A 16,511-nucleotide genomic window follows, 5' to 3' on the forward strand; every position below is an offset into this window, starting at 1 on the left:
AAGCTCAGAGTGTGCCTACTTTAACTGTTCGAAAAGCTTGTGGTTGATTTGTAGTTTTTTGTCCTTCCATGACTAGTTCTATACTTGGGTTTCTCATTGTCTATTTGCCTGTTGAATGATTACTTTTGTGACATTATGTTTAGGATCAAGGGATGACTTTGCTCTTTCTGGTAGTAGGTATGTCGGCTTTGACGTGACTGTTTCCCTCGTTTTACCAGATTCATTCTCTAACATGTGGCCCTTCATTGATCATCGCTTTTTATCTATGTGAATGGATGGGGTTCTTTTATCAGAAAGTTGAGTTGATGTAGCAGGTCGAGTAACCAAAATGGATCACTCATAAATTATGTTGTCATTAGGTTGATAGTTGTGATAGCACAAGCGAGGTGGTTTGTTGGTAGGTTTGTTACTGCTACTGTTGACATATTATTCTCTATTTATTTGGTGTATTCTGTGTTGCAATGATTGGTTGAAAACGTCAATGTTTTCCAATGTAATAAATGTTGACTATGTTACTCTGAATACAATTCGAAGGAAAAGTTAGTTCCTCTTATTTCTCGGTGAAATTTTAATAACATAAAAACTAGTCACTTGTGTATTAGTTCATGAGCCATGTCACTGTACTTGTTTGCGATTTTTCTCAAGCGTTGAGATGCTTCGTCCTTGATCTCGATTTAGCTCGTGTCATGGATGGACCGTCATATTGCCTTGTGGTCATTGACCTGGTCGGCTCATGTTGACTAAACCATTTGGTTACTTCTACCTTTTGTTTTGTTCACCACATTAATTAATCTCATAAAGACCCTAGTGCCAGGAAATTCAAATGTAAGTTGCCCACAACCAACTACTTCTGATTCTCACAGTTAGCCACTTTGACAAATTTAAAGTGGTTAATATTTTGACCAAGTGTGTTAATGTATGGCGTAAAACAAATTTTTGGGTTTGTAAGAATGTTCTGGTACTAGTTTTGTTTACAGAAGCCATTGTTGCTGTAAGTTTAAGTTTCCAGAAGCAAGTGAGCTACCCACAGCAAATTCCCACCTACCGTGTTTCCAAACATTGCTAACATTTTGAGGATCTGTCTACTAAGGTGACAACAAAATCAGGAATAGTCTTCTCCTGCAATTGTTATCTATACATAGGATCATTGTGTTTTCATTTACTAATATCCTTGATAATCATTAATCGCCAGGGCTTGTTCTGTGCAGAGCAAACGTAAATGGCGAAAGAAGGTGTCTCTGCAGCCTTCTATAAACTTAACCTGCATTGTCCTGAATGTGCTCATAAGATCAGGAGTCCCCTTTTGAAAATCCAAGGTACATGTTGCTGTTCCCTTGTGATTTAAAGGTAAGACTAGATATCCAAAGTAGTGTTATCAAATAAAAGCAATATAGATTAGTAGAGCTGATGCCATATGGTGATTATGGCAGCCTATGTTTCAACCCGATTGGTTAACCCATTCTTATGGTATGGTCCAGCCTGATTTACCAGGTTTGGTGCACCTCCTTTGCCTCAAGGTGTCGGCCAAAATGGGACTTCTCTTGGCTATGGCTTGCCCTTACCATGCTGAGGTCAAAGAAGCACCAAGGCCAATTCTACAGTAATATGTAGTCTTCAAAACTTATGAGGTTCTTCACAAAAAAAAAAAAAAAAAAAAAAAAAAAAAAAAAAAAAAAAAAAAAAAGACAACTTATGAGGTCAAATTTTAAAACTAAATCCTCAGATACCAAAAAGTGCAACCTGCATTAAAAATTCCACAACTCTTCTGCTAAGCCTGTGCCATTTTCCTGTGCATTTTTAGTAAGTAAATGCTGTAATGTATCACTCAATGCTCTTTTTTCTGAACCAATTGCCATCTATTGAACATGCAGGAGTTCGTGCTGTGGATGTGAACTTCGAGAAGAGTGAAGTAAAGGTTGTGGGAGCATTCGATTCGAAGAAGATCCATCAAAAGCTAGAGAGGTTGAGCAAGAGGAAGGTGGAGGTACTAAAAGTCGAAGAAAACTACAAACATACAGTTGTAGTAGAAAAAGTAGTCAAGGAAACCAAAGAAGTAAGTAATTTGTAGGTTTTATTCTGAGACATGTTTAAAGTAACCCTAAATAATCAGAATTTATACATGTATTTTATGCAAAATATCATAATGATATATTTGTACAAAACTTTTGTATTTCGGTAAGTTTTCTAAAGTAATTTGACATAATTTGAGAACATTCTTTCTAATAATTGCATGGTTATAAGTGTTATAACTATCTCATTTTTTTTTTTCGTATATTATAATTGTGATAGCTAAGAGCTCCCTCCTTGTGGATTTGCAGGTGGCTGTATTCACCCATACAGTGAAGGTACATCTGCATTGTGAGCAATGCGAAGCTGATCTTCGTAGGAAGCTATTAAGACATAAAGGTATAACGACGACTATTTTTAGATGAAAAGAATATAAACGTCCCTTGTATATAGTTGTATTTATCTTTCCCTGTGTTATTAACAGGGATCTATAATGTTAAATCTGATATGAAAGCTCAGACTCTTGCTGTTGAGGGTACAATTGAAAGTGAGAAGTTGGTTAAGCACATACGAAGTAAATTCCACAAACATGCAGAACTCGTAACTGCCAAGGAAATAAAGAAGGAAGAGAAGAAAGAAAAGACAGAAGAGATCAAGAAGGTAGAGGAAACGAAAACCACAAAGAAAGTCATAGACGTTGAAGAAGTGAAAGATGTGCAAGAGAAGCTTAAAGCAAGTAATACTCCTTACATTATTCACTACGTCTATGCTCCTCAGTGGTTCAGCGATGAAGATCCAAATGCTTGTTCTATAATGTAATAACACACTCCTACATGATGTGCGTAATTGCATGTTTAACACGATATTCTTAATCGTTTACACCACCATTTACTTGTAAAATGTCCCAATATGTTTTTGTATATAATACCAAAGGCTATATAACTAATACAGTATAAGGATTCGACTTCTAGTATTTCGCCAGTTTACAACCCAGGCTCTTGAATCCTGACCAGCACTTCTCCAGTTCTCCATGTTTGTTTTAGTAACTTGAAACAAAATTTGAAAAGAAAAAAAAAAAAAGAGAGAGCGAGCAAGACAATCTTAAACATCATTAATGACAAATCTTGAATAACATTGATTTTTTTTGTTCAGCATATGCTAAGTTTTATGACTGACTAAAAATTGGAACATATAGAGTACACATATATAATCACAATTCACCCCTTCAGCTATATGAAAATTTGTATGTAAACTTGTTCAAAAAAATTCCAATCTCCAGAAATCCGAAATTTCACCCCTCAGAATTCCGAAATTAAATAGATAGAGCAGTTCGTACAAAGCAATCTGGGATGTATTCTAGACATGTCCTACTTAAAAGAGGTTTCAATGTATCTCAACCATGACAGAACATCGTGAAACTTTTTAGACTTGACAAAAAATAAACCATTAGTCAGACTTGGGTACATATCCTGGAATCAAACCTTGACTCATCAAGTAATACATGGCAATAGCTAGTAATATAATGAAGATGATGATCCAATAGTTGAAACCTGCATCCACCAAAACAAAGTTAAGGACTCAACATAAGGAGAAATTTCAAGGCACTTATTGATGAATAGGGATGTAACTAAGCTTCGAATCAGAGTAAGGACAAACCATTAGCACTTTTCTCTTGAACCAGTGTCACTCTGACGCTTGAATCCATGGAAGCAGAACCCAAAGCCCTGGACATAGAGCCATAATTTCAATGTTTACTCAAAACTCGTAAAAACAGATGATTTAAATAGGATGAAAGGCAATGTTTCCTAACCTTGAATCATGTGAGAATGCCAAAGCAGTTACCAGACCCAAGTGTGCTTTCTTCACATTCATCTGGACTTGCATCTTTGATGAATTTATAATCAGAAGGTCCCCTTCATTGGTCCCACTACAAGTATACATCAAAGTAGAAACTCTTAAGCAAACATTCAATATAGAGACGTACAATTGTACAAGCATATGTTGTAACCAGCCCAAAATTTCCCATCTTTCCCTCTACCAGTACACCAACCTAGCAGTTCTCAAGTTAATCCACCAAACACAGGGGTCTTCACAAATGTCTAGCCCTACACATTCTACAAATATGTATTCCAAATTATAACACAGAGAAACTGATACAGAGAAACTGATCAATAGTGCAAAAGCTTCGTGAATCTACAGGGAAAGGAAAATAGTAGGGGAGGGAGGGGAATGGAAGAAAAAAAATTAACAATTACATGGCAAGGAGCTTTCCATCAACTGAGACATTAAATGCTGCAACTGCATCCCGGACAACATGCTTCGAAGTAATTCTTTTCCAGGATTTGGTGTTCCAGGATATAATACTCCCACCTTTACCTACATTATAAAAGAAAAGTCTGCTAATCATTAAAAGATAGCTCTTCTGGAAGATCACAAGAGTAGAGTGGTAATTGGCAAAAAAAAAAAAAACTTTACCTCGCATAGCAAGTGTGTAAAGAACCTGGTCCCTTTCACTACTTTGAGAAAATCTGCAAAACCTAAATATTTCGTCCTGCACCAAACATTACCAAGTAACAAATGCAGGTTAAAGGGCTAGAACCATATTGAAAAGAAAAGTGAGGCAATAACAGGATGTATCATTAAAATTATAAACTAAGAGAAACATATATATGAGGTACTTGATACCATTACACACAGGCATGTCTGAATCACAGCTTTATAATTAAATACTTGTACATAAGACACTATTTAACAAGTGCGACTACGACTTACAACAAAAATTGTAAAAATAATAAAAGGGTAACAATTCTCACATTCTCCTTGGCTAAAGAAGCTACGACTTTTGATGAGGTTACATCCCAAACCTTGCAAGGACCACCACTTCCTACAGAGACCAAATACTTTCCATCTATACTGCAAAATAGAAACGCAACATAATATAAAGTTCACATACATGATTAACAGTTCTAAGATTTGATCATATATTAAAGCAGCTAGAGTATAAACCTGAAATGTAGATCCTTCACAGAAGTATATGCTTTCTCCTCAATAAATAGAACTTCCAAGCTAGGCCACTTGAAGACCCTTATTTTGCCATCCTGTACTGCAAAAAAATTGGATAATCATATCATTTTGTATCATAGATATTCTGACACAAGAAAACCATAAAGTTTAATATCAATTATTTCCACACATTTAAAATGGTTATATATCCCAATGCAATTATAAGAGAGCCTCGTTACACTCAATAATCATGAAACTTTTACTAAAGGAACCGAGGAGAGGAGGAAGAATCAGCAGAATATTTTTTAATGAAGAATAAAGGAGAGCTTGCTATTAAAGAAGCATAAACAATACTACGTGAACAAAGAAGTTACCAAGTTAAGAAAAGAAAATCAGAGTACATACTACTCAATTATTTATTCAACATGAGCAGACATGTAAAGAATCATATTTACCTCACCGCCAGCAGCAAGTAAAGAGCCATCCTCGCTGAATGTTAAAGCCAATTGTTGGCCAACATCATCCAACTTAGTACTCACTTTGTCAGATGATACTAAACCCAGCTTTCCATTTTCATTATCATTAGTCATGTCCCAATCAAACCACCTATGAAAATCGACGTAGGTTTAGATTAGCAAACTGATTGACACACAAGAGTCATCCACACTTGTACAGATAGTTGCAGAGCGACAACATACCTCTATTACACGAAAACGGATAAGCTGCGAGTACAACTCATATGAGAATGACAATGTCATCTCGAAAACTAAAGGTCACAGCTATGACTGAATGTAAGTAATTAATAATTCCCAAGTTTTGATTGCCTCACTTCTTCAAAAAAATTTGATTTAATATACAAATGATGTGGTAACAACATAATCAAATTGCAAACACAAAACTTATTAAAAATCAAATTCAAACTGTCCAACTTGAATTGCTCAAGTTGAGTCTAATGTACAACCTTATTGATCCAATTTTTCAAACAAATGATCAAAATTTCATCCAAATTCAAGATCTTATACATCAAATAATTCAAAACAAAATCTTTTAAATAGCAAAAAATAAGGCCTCAGATATTAGATTACCTGCAACTATTGGGAAAAGAGCAAATAAGACCGTCACCTCGAGGATGAACAGCCATTCTGTAAGGCAATTCATTAGCAGTTCCAACTCTGAAAACCTAAATCACACACACAAAAACACCAAAATCAATCACTTCAACAATCCACATCACACTGTATAACCTCTAAACCATAAATTCAATCAATTAATCATCTAATTAACCTAAATTCACAAATCAACAACACAATTTCAGAATCTCCAGATGAAAACATGATCAATTCCAATATTTCACAAACGAAAATCGTGATTCAGAAAATAGCGATAATCTTACAGGTTCAGGGGAGAGAGAATTGGCAGCGAAGTCGAATTCGGAGAGGAGAACAGCATTGGGGATTCCACTACGACCTTCGCCACCGCCGCCGGCGAGGACCAGAAATTCCGACGGATTGTCGACGGGTTTGTCGGCGTCGGCGTCGGCGTGGTCGGATTTAGGGTCGGTGGATCTGATGGCGTGGGATGGGACCCAGGAAGCTCCGTAGAGAGGGACACCGTATCTTTGGGTGTTGGGAAGCTCCATTCTTTTCTCTCTCTTCACTTTCTCGCTTCTCTTGCTCTGTTTTGTGGAGTCGAATTTTGAGCTTTCAGCTTTCAACGCAATTCAAGCTCGACTATTCTCAACTTAAACTGTCCAAAAAATAAATAAATAAATTTCCTTACAAAAATTACTTTTTTTTTTTTTTTTTCTTTGGTAATATTGAAAGATACAAATTCTTAAATGAACCTGGTTCACACTAATTTATTGTGGACCACTAATATTAGAGAAACTATGGTTGTTTTATTAATAAAAAAAAAGTCACTATAATAAAATGAAGGTCATTATGTTAAAATTAAAAGTCATTTTGGTAATATATAGGCTAAAAGAGGTGAATTTTTTTAATGAAATATTTTATAAGGTCAATATAAATAATAAAGGTCACTATGTTAAAATGAGGGTCATAACGTCGTACTTTAAGCTCACAATAGTATTAAACGTTATACAACTTTTAATAAAGGTTACTATGTTAAAAATAAGGCTACTATGTTAGAAATAAGTGTCACTATGTTTAATATAATGTCAGTTGCGAGTGTATAAACCTGGGGCCACAATAATATTATTGTGGACCAGGTTCACGCAAGTATTTCTGTAACTTTGTTCACCTTATTTTCACTTATTTCAAGTGTAATAAGTTCAGATAAGTTCATATCAGATTTAATAAATTCTGATAAGGGTTGCCCAAATACAAATTACAATTAAAATAAGTTTTAATAAGGTTTAATAAGTTCAAGTAAGTTAAAATAAGTTTAGATCAGTGAAAATTAGGTGAATAAAACACACCCTAAGTTGGTTTTAAGATAGGTTCACAAGAAAATAGGTGTAAGATGTAGTGATTTACAGTTAATTATAATTATCTTTGTCTTCTTAGATTATTTGTACGATCATAAATGTCGTTTTATAGTTTATTTTTTAGGTATGAGTGTTAGGTAAAGTAGTGGTTGACTAGCTGTTACAATCAATATTTTATTTTTAAAACTATACATTAAATTTTCAACAGCTACCTCAAAAGCTACCTTTAATTTCAAAAGCTAAAAATCCTAACTTTTTCATAAAAGCTACTTGAATAATTACTTTTCCAAACACTCACATTTTTTACTAAGTAGTGATTTGACTTGGTCAAGCCACTAAAAGCTACTCAAAAGCTAGCGCCGAACACCACGTCCTAAAAGAATTTTTTTAGTTATGAAAGGTCTAACAGAGAGGTTCAATTGGATCAATTATTTGGATTTATGTAATTTTGACTCTATCTTCCTAGGTTTATTGTAGGAAAATAATTAAGCTCAGTTAAGTTGGTTTTAAGATAGGTTCACAAAACATAGGTGTAAGATGTAGTGAATTACAATTAATTTTAATTATCTTAAAAAAAAAAAAATCAAAGATAACTACAAGAGTAATGATGTAGACATGATTCAATCTCAATTCTTAGATATCACTCTAAAACTTTAACCAAATAAACTACTTAACATCCAAAAAAATAATTTATACTTAATTAAACCTAACTTTATAAAATCAATCATATATAACAACCATTAACTATCCAAATGAGATAAAGTAGTTAACAATCTCTAGTGCTAACAATTCAATTATTCTACCATCTCATTCCCAAGTTAATTCACCTTGAAATGACAAGATAGTGTAAAACTTCAACCATCTCTTCCAAAAAGTTTTACCAATCACTAAAACTATCAAATAGCCCAACACAAATACAAATAACCAAAAGTCCAAAACATAAAGTATAATTAGGCTAGCCCAATACAAAAACCACGTGCAAATCACGAGACATAGTCTTCCTTATCTATCTTCATTATCCTCTTCCTTTCCTTCTATCATTTCTCTTCACTTCCGAAGTTGCTCACTGGAGAAAGGTATGCCTCCTTCATTTCCCTCTTGCTTTCTGCATTTTTTTTCTTACTACTTTATCCCTCCTATTTCTCATTTCTGAGTATTTACTTCTATAATCACAATTTGTAAGCTCTAAATTTTCAATTTTTCGTTATTGTGATTCTCTATTGGGTCATTATAATGTATAGTTACTGCCAAAATTTCTCGAATTTGGGCTCTTTGTAATTGATTTTATGCTTTTTGTTTAGCTAATAATGTTGAATTTTTATCTGGGTGTTATGAATTTTCCTTTTATCTTTTTTAGAACATGGGTAATTCTATAATTTTTTAGTGGGAATTGTTGAAATTGAGCATATTTTCACCTAATTGATGGGGTAATTTTTTTTTTTTTTTTTTTAATTCCTGAAAATTTTGATATTTCTATCAGCTCAGATGATTACTAAGGTTCATATTTGATAGAGTATAAAACATATTCCTGGGCCTCAACCATCAGCTTAAGCTTTTGGTTGAGTTGGTCCTCTAACATGGTATCCTCTAACAATATTAGTTTGAAATGTGAGATTATTTACCCATTTTGTTGTTCCATATATACAGTTTGATGATATTATCTGCTTTAAGACTTAGATTTTCATGTCGAAATCAAATTTAACATCTTGCTGCATTTTCCTTGGAACATTCGTTAATTTGGGTTCAACTTTTGTGGGTTTTTCTGTGTTTACAGTGCCATCATGGCAGCAATTTCACCCACATTGTCTGTAAAAAGTAGTAGCTGCACTTATTCGAGCAGTAAACGGAGCTTGAATTATTCGAAAACTGTATCTTCGTCATGTTCGGTCATGGGTACTCCTAAGTTTCAGTCCTTGCGTCTGTCTTCGTCGTTTCTTTGCTCCCCGAATCAGATTATCAAACTAAAATCTGTCAGCCCTAGGTCTACACCACTAAGAAGAGCAATTGGGGGTTTGGAGATTAAGATGAGTGTGGAGGCTGGGGTTGGTGTCATGGGTACTAAGCTAGGAATGATGAGTTTTTTCAAGGAGGATGGTACTGTAGTTCCTGTCACTGTGGTAGGGTTCAAGGAGGGAAACATAGTGACTCAGGTGAAGACAGAGTCGACAGATGGGTACAATGCAGTGCAAGTAGGTTACGAGAGGGTTAGGGATCGCAAGCTCACCATGCCTGAGCTTGGGCACCTGAACAAGTCTGGTGTTATTCCCATGCGTCATCTTCAGGAGTTTCGGCTTGTATCTGTGGATGACTTCACCCCCAGCCAGAAGATTTTGTTTGAGGATCTCTTCAAGGAAGGTGATTTGGTGGATGTCTCTGGTACAACCATCGGAAAAGGGTTCCAAGGTCCTCTCTCTCACCCATGCTCTCTCCATTATATTTATCTTATTGCTAGTTGTCTGTAGTATGTTTTACATTGCTGAGGTTAAATGATGAAGAGTGCTAAGTAATTATCTGGCCCACCTTTAAAACTTGTTGAGCATTTTGACATTTGTCTGAAAGAGTGAAATTTACAATAAGAAAGTCTCTTTATTAGGTTTTTCAGTCCAAAGATGGGCTTCAGAATGTAACTACATAGCCTATACATGTTGTCTTTGGGTGGCTCTTAGGGCTTTTATGCAATTAGGATTGATGGGACTTTTCTAATTCAAAAATTGAGCTAGGTACACAGAAAAAATAGGGTGAGCATACCAGTTACTGAAACACCTTCCCCAAACACCAAAACAAGGAAGGCTTTATATTCTCCCCAAATATAGCAAAAGCATACCATAGCAACCATTGAAAACTCAATACATCTGGGTGCAAGGGTGCACCCAAGGTTATTTTTTGCTCATCTGATGATGAAATGTGTAAACCAGTGTGTTCTAAAGTAACAGCATTAGCAGCTTGTTCTGCCACACAAGCAGCTTTAACACTCAACCAAACCTTATAGTGTACTGTGTACCTACATGTATGTAGCAGCTGGCAAGAGAACTTCCTAGATCTGCATACAGTGTAGCTGTCTGCTTTGTTCCCAGATCCAAGTTGCATATGTACACAATATTGTCAGATACCAACAAGGGCAGCAACCCGAAACCAAAAGACTCTGTAGATAGTATTTTGTACGGAGTTTTTGGTTTGGCGTTGTGGGCAATTGTTGACTTGATATCTCATGTATCTCTTATCAGTTATCACATTGTCTTTCTCTGCCTGTGTATTAGCTGCCTTTCTGCCCTGGTCACAAAGATACAGAGTAAAGTTTCATTTCTCTGAATTTGTTATGTAATACACAGGGGGAATCAAAAGGCACAACTTTAAGAGAGGTCTTATGACTCACGGATCGAAAAGTCATAGAGCCTTGGGATCCATTGGAGCTGGAACAACTCCAGGTCATGTTTACAAAGGCAAGAAAATGCCTGGAAGGATGGGAGGAACAAAAACAAAGATCCGTAAGCTGAAGATCATGAAGGTTGACACTGATCTTCGTGTTGTCATGATCAAAGGGGCTTTACCCGGTAAACCAGGAAACCTCTTGCGGCTAGCACCAGCAAAAATTGTTGGCAAAAACATTCCTAAGAATTAGAGTATGTAGAAGGTTTTTTTTTAAGTTTTTGTTTTTTTTTTTACGGCTGTAGATCTTTTGCTGATCATACTGTTGGAACAAAGAGCATGCTGTAATTTTCACTGTATATCTCATGAGTCTTGTCTGTTAACATTGGTTTATTGCCATTCCCATTTTCTGTATTTTGTAATGATCTTCTTCATTTAGCAATATCAGTGACCTGAAATTCAGATATTCAAACAATATCGATGACATATTTTCACCAACAGTAAGGTATTTTTATGACATTACTATTCTGATTTCATATGCAATCAGCTTGAGAATTAAAGTGTCAACACTTTATGGCCTTAATATAAATCGGGTGCTAGTGTAGTAATAATCATAGCAAATAAGGTAACCGAAAAATGGTAATTAATATGAGTAGCTGTCAGTAAATGATAGATTTAGGCAACATGTAACAGTAGGAGTGATATATAGACAGCTAAAACCAAATAGAAGAATGCTACTTTTATTGCATGAAGAAAATTTATTACATACTGAACTTGTAGATATTTTTCCTAAATTGAAATTATTTCAACAGAGGAAGAACAAAAAACAACCATAGCCAAAGCAGGGAGAAAACAACCGTAGCGAAAACGAGTGATAAAAACTAGTAGGTAGGACTAGTGAGATGCTAGTCAAAAAACAGAAAAACAGAGGCAATATCAGAAGAATTTTGGTGCATGAAAGTTGCCAATTAGATGATCAGGAAGAGCAAACTCTTCAATTTTGGCCTCAATAGATTTAAGGTCAAAATGTTGTTGATCAGAAACTCCGATGCCATTACCTTTGTTCATGCCTAAAGCTGATGAAGAAGAAATTGTTTTCTCTAGAAACATAGATTGATTAGCTATATTTTTCTTAAGATCTTCCATTGAAGCACTCAAAATTTCGAGTTCATGCAAGCCAAGTTTATCGATAGGTGCCTCCCACCAACATTGGTTAGGCTTCCTCTTTAAGGTGTTAAACACATCACCCCTACTCTTTTCAGTCTCTAGGAGATCAAGAATTTTGGTTAACTGCAAGTTGAGTTCGCGCATAGTAGAGCTTTGTTGACCACCAATGCCTTCAGATTTGGTACCATTGCTCGATGTTTGTCGATTTGTAGGGTTACGACTAAGGTAACGATCGACTATAGAATCAACATTTGGGTATCCAAAAGAGAAAATTTTTTGACCAGGGGAAAAAACAATTATAATGGCTTCTACACCACAAAGGGTGCATATTTCACTAGCCTTCTTAAACAACCCTAGACGGCGTTTTGAGAAGGTGACTTGTCTATGACTCGGGTTTTTAATCCTAGCCATTTTTATCTTTTGACGACCCCTCGATTCCTTCTTTGCCATGTTAGAAGAATTGGAAAGAATAGACATGACAAAGCTAATTTGTGTTGTTGTAAGAAAAAAGAATAACTAGAGGGGGGTATTTAAAGGGTAATGTGTGGTTCTTAAGGAGGCTTTAAAATTAATTTCATTATTACTTCTTTACCAATTATTGCAGATTTAGGAGTTTAAAATATCTTATCTAATTAATATTTTTCTCATTATGGAGATTTAATATCATTTAGTTTGTAAGCATTGTGCATCAAATGTTCACCGTGAATTAAACCAGATAGATTTAATCATAAAACAACCAAAACACATAGAGAAGCATTTGACCTTTAAAAGTCAATTATGTTTCAATTATGTGTGTATTTATTTCACTTATTAGAAATAACATATTACTACATTTGTACTTGGGATTCCCCTTAATTCTATTAATTCTACATAATAAAGTTTTTTTTTTCCTTCGTTATTACCTTGTAAACACTTTATTGCTTTTATTGTATGTAGGTGCAATTACATGAGACATATTTAACTTTTAATTTATTTTTGTGTACAAACAACATAGTTAATTTTTGTACAACTAAGCCATGAAAGTTTCAATTGTAGACTATGACATTGAATCTGAAGTTAGAATCCTATGTTAGGGGTCTTTTATCGGCTAAACTATGTTTTGTATATGTAAAAGTAATTCATTTTGAATAACGATGTATGTAGCTTCACGGGTGAATGTACATTATATATTTATATATTGATTGATTATTCAAACAAATTCTAAGGTTTTTTTTTTTTTTTTTTTTTTTTTTTTTAGGTTTGTGTGCTTTATAGCCATTAAAAGTGGTTCGAATATTTTACTATAAATCTCATATCTTGTTAATATGTTTCTTATTGTGTTGAGATAACAAATATTCACTAGCTAGCTTAGATGTTACTCTGTACGTAAAATATTTGGGAGTTAATATTCATACCGTGCAATTGTACTGTATTTCATCATATTCATCATCTATCCTTTGCAACTCTCTAAACAACTTCCGTTGTTGGATTGTGGTCTATACTCTATACATCTCCGGTCGACTTCGATTAAAGAGAAACATTTTTCCAATTGATTTAATTGCCTTCCTTGTTTTAGAGATCAAATCTTCTTAATACAGTGATACGATAAATAAAAAACATTACACCTGTGAGCGAACAATATTTATAGGAATTATATGAGATAATGTATTGTTTCCAAAAAAGTAAGAGGGCGTGTCAAATAAATACATCACATAGGGATCAATTTGAAAACATACATTAAACACGATCCTCATTGAACCGTATAAAATGAAATGGGTGTCAACTAAAAAAAAAAACAAAGTATAAAATTAGTTCTAATAAATTTAATTAAATGAAAAATTAGGTGAATAAAATATATCTTTTAAGTGTAAAAAGAGATATTTTGGAAAAAAAAAATAAAAAAAAATTGCTTTTTTGCTTTTTAGAAACCAAGTCTTCGCATAGGTGAAAGCTAAGCATAGAACATGGCAGCATATCGCACTTTGATGTAACATCTAAAGCATAGAACAAGCCCACAAATAAAAAAAATTTTAAAAAAATTCTAGATACCACCTCTATTAAACTTGCCTATATATGGTTATGATGTACACTAATCCTAAGATAATAATCCCTTAATTAAGTCAAACAATAAGTTGATAGATTATCAAATTAATGGAGGAAGTATCAAAAGAGATGGAGAAAGTAGGATTAGTGAATAATAATCATGATTATGGTCAGATTAAAAGGGAAGATAATGAAGCAGAAGGAGATAATCAAGGGAAGATGAATGGAGGAAAAAAGAATGATCAACAGAAAACAACATTGAGAACACCAGCTGATATTTATGAACACCCTTCTTTTTACTCTTTTATTCTTGATATGCCTGGTCTTGATGCTCACAACATTAAGGTAATCACTCTTGTTACTCTTTTATTTTCGATTTTTTTTTCTTTAAATTGGTAAATTGTCCCATGAGAAACAAATTTCGTTTCTCAATATGAGAAACAGGGAATTTCCCGTTCATCATGTAGTAGGATATTCATTTCTTGATTTGTCAAATTGTATGTATCAAGTATAAAAACATATGAATAATAATTTATGCGTGTCTATTTAAAAACATCAGATAGATAAAATTAGAACGATACAACGTACCTTTGTATAAAGTCACAATATATGATCATACACAAGTTGCAGAAATGGTCCACTTCAATACTTCAATGAATTGTGTAATATTTGACATATTTTGATAGACAATTTGCATAAAGTCGAATAAAAAAGTTGTATGTTAGCCAAGATTGTCAGACATCAACAAATATATATCCTCTTAATCATTAATTGAACATGTTTTTGTCTTTGTAAATTTATTTAAATTAATGTAAGTTGAGCTTGGTAAAAAAAGTTTAGTCCTTAAATTAATTCTTGTATAAACCATATATCACGGTGTACTTAAAAGAAGGCACACGTACAGACGTACTCGCCTCATTTAGTACAACCTAAGACGTACGTAGACCTTATATGTGCAATGTTATATGATAATAAACAGGTGAAGGTAGAAAAAGGGACACTACATGTATCAGGAAAGAAGAAAAAGAAGCAGATCATCGGAGAACCGACGACAAGCGGGAATGAGGGGGTGAAGGTGATAAGGATAGAAAGGAGGAGAGCAAGGTACATGAGGAAGTTTACATTGTCAGCAGATGCAAGCCATGAAGATATCAAGGCAGCCTACAAAGATGGAGTGCTCTCCATTATTGTTGCCAAGACTAACAACCACCTTTCTATTGCTCATGTTGAACAAGCCAACCCCAACTCTCTTACAAATATTATTATTACTTAATACAACTAGTCTTTTAGACTTTTACATGTTACTTATTGTTGAAATCATTGATTTGGTAAATTTAGAGTGATTTATAATTAATTTGTTGGTTTTGTATTCTTTACGTGTTCAATATAATGTATGTATTGGCTTTTACATTGGTGTATTTTTTTTAATTATTGATGTAACATGACGACAATACATCTTATTACAATAGCTTAAGACCTTAAGCGATATAACTTAAAAAGAACGGAGAACTACCTAATGTTTAATAATCAAATATAAAATAAAATAAAAAAGAAAATCTTGTGTATAATAGGAAATTAAATCTAATCAATGGTTTTAAGGAAATTATTCCTTTTTTAAGTCAAGGGTTTAGGGTAAAAGTCTTATATATAAGAGTTTATTACATAACATGTAAACAATCATTTATGTAAAGTACGTGTGCCTCATAATTATATCACTACGAAAAGAAGAAAAAAAACCCAATTTTTTTAGCTCGTAATCGTGAAAAATGTCTGTATTTATACTTATGCTTGCACTAGTGCTCGCATGTCTAGTGTTTGTGCCAGTGATCTTGCCAAAGCTGCTGTCGCCGGTGATATTTCTCCTTGTTCCTCTTATTGTCTATGTGCTTGTGTTATATGCGGCTTACATGTAGCCTAAGATGTACTCAAGACCTTTTTTTTTTTGGTAGTATCTAGTCGCGTATTGAATAGACAATTTATCAAAATAAGTATTGCAAATTGTTATCTTTAAAGATTTTAATGTGTTTTTTACAATTATTTTGCTCTTATTATATTGATGCACGTTTTCTCTTCATTCTAATTAATCAATGTAATTTGCTTAACTATTCAAAAAAAAAAAAAAAAAAAAAAATTGTACTTTGCTTAAAGTTTATGAATGATACTCCTGAATTTAATTAAAACTTTTCTTCTACTCAACTGCGTTATGTTTAAGGCGAAAAACTCCCAAACCTACAGAGTAATACGGAAGCACATGCAAAAGTTTCATATAAAAGTCCAATTAATTTAATATTTTTATTGATTCTAACTTATACTATTAGCGACATGAAAATTTTAAACCAGAAAATATACCCTAGCTATTCAATTACATAAATTAATTTAAGATCAATAAATATTTTAGAATATGTTTTAAATAAGGGCACTTGTCAAAATTTAGTACTATGTATTAAGATATAAATTAAATTAAGTTTTTTAAGTTTCACAATTTTCCTAATTTATTTTT

The 16,511-nt window shown here is 33.7% G+C and overlaps 4 protein-coding genes and 1 pseudogene across 4 annotated transcripts; 3 read left to right on the forward strand and 2 right to left on the reverse strand.

The window, feature by feature from the left end:
* Positions 1 to 1,073: 1,073 nt before the first annotated feature.
* LOC145615556 (heavy metal-associated isoprenylated plant protein 4-like) lies at positions 1,074 to 2,886 on the forward strand. Its single transcript, XM_081670629.1, has 4 exons — positions 1,074 to 1,316; positions 1,872 to 2,053; positions 2,319 to 2,406; positions 2,492 to 2,886. Exons 1-4 carry the CDS (start codon positions 1,220 to 1,222, stop codon positions 2,824 to 2,826), a joined length of 702 nt encoding a protein of 233 aa, XP_081526755.1. The 5' UTR covers positions 1,074 to 1,219; the 3' UTR covers positions 2,827 to 2,886.
* A 210-nt stretch (positions 2,887 to 3,096) lies between these two features.
* Positions 3,097 to 6,729, reverse strand: LOC145614999 (SEC12-like protein 2). The gene is made up of 10 exons (XM_081670085.1): positions 6,404 to 6,729; positions 6,096 to 6,190; positions 5,466 to 5,616; positions 5,014 to 5,105; positions 4,821 to 4,920; positions 4,483 to 4,558; positions 4,263 to 4,383; positions 3,818 to 3,934; positions 3,664 to 3,731; positions 3,097 to 3,557 (listed from the first exon to the last, which is right to left on the reverse strand). The coding sequence occupies exons 1-10, from the start codon at positions 6,647 to 6,649 to the stop codon at positions 3,454 to 3,456; spliced, it is 1,170 nt and encodes a 389-aa protein (XP_081526211.1). The 5' UTR covers positions 6,650 to 6,729; the 3' UTR covers positions 3,097 to 3,453.
* A 1,731-nt stretch (positions 6,730 to 8,460) lies between these two features.
* On the forward strand, positions 8,461 to 11,236 carry LOC145614229 (large ribosomal subunit protein uL3c-like). Its single transcript, XM_081669247.1, has 3 exons — positions 8,461 to 8,532; positions 9,231 to 9,859; positions 10,786 to 11,236. Exons 2-3 carry the CDS (start codon positions 9,238 to 9,240, stop codon positions 11,073 to 11,075), a joined length of 912 nt encoding a protein of 303 aa, XP_081525373.1. The 5' UTR covers positions 8,461 to 8,532; positions 9,231 to 9,237; the 3' UTR covers positions 11,076 to 11,236.
* A 522-nt stretch (positions 11,237 to 11,758) lies between these two features.
* On the reverse strand, positions 11,759 to 12,439 carry LOC145613562 (agamous-like MADS-box protein AGL62 pseudogene; annotated as a pseudogene).
* A 1,645-nt stretch (positions 12,440 to 14,084) lies between these two features.
* LOC145613075 (17.6 kDa class II heat shock protein-like) lies at positions 14,085 to 15,284 on the forward strand. The gene is made up of 2 exons (XM_081668132.1): positions 14,085 to 14,356; positions 14,991 to 15,284. Exons 1-2 carry the CDS (start codon positions 14,120 to 14,122, stop codon positions 15,282 to 15,284), a joined length of 531 nt encoding a protein of 176 aa, XP_081524258.1. The 5' UTR covers positions 14,085 to 14,119.
* The last annotated feature ends 1,227 nt before the right edge of the window (positions 15,285 to 16,511 follow it).

This window comes from Chenopodium album, chromosome 25 (genome assembly GCF_948465745.1).
Source record: "Chenopodium album chromosome 25, dcCheAlbu1.1, whole genome shotgun sequence".
Classification (NCBI taxonomy): Eukaryota; Viridiplantae; Streptophyta; class Magnoliopsida; order Caryophyllales; family Amaranthaceae; genus Chenopodium; species Chenopodium album.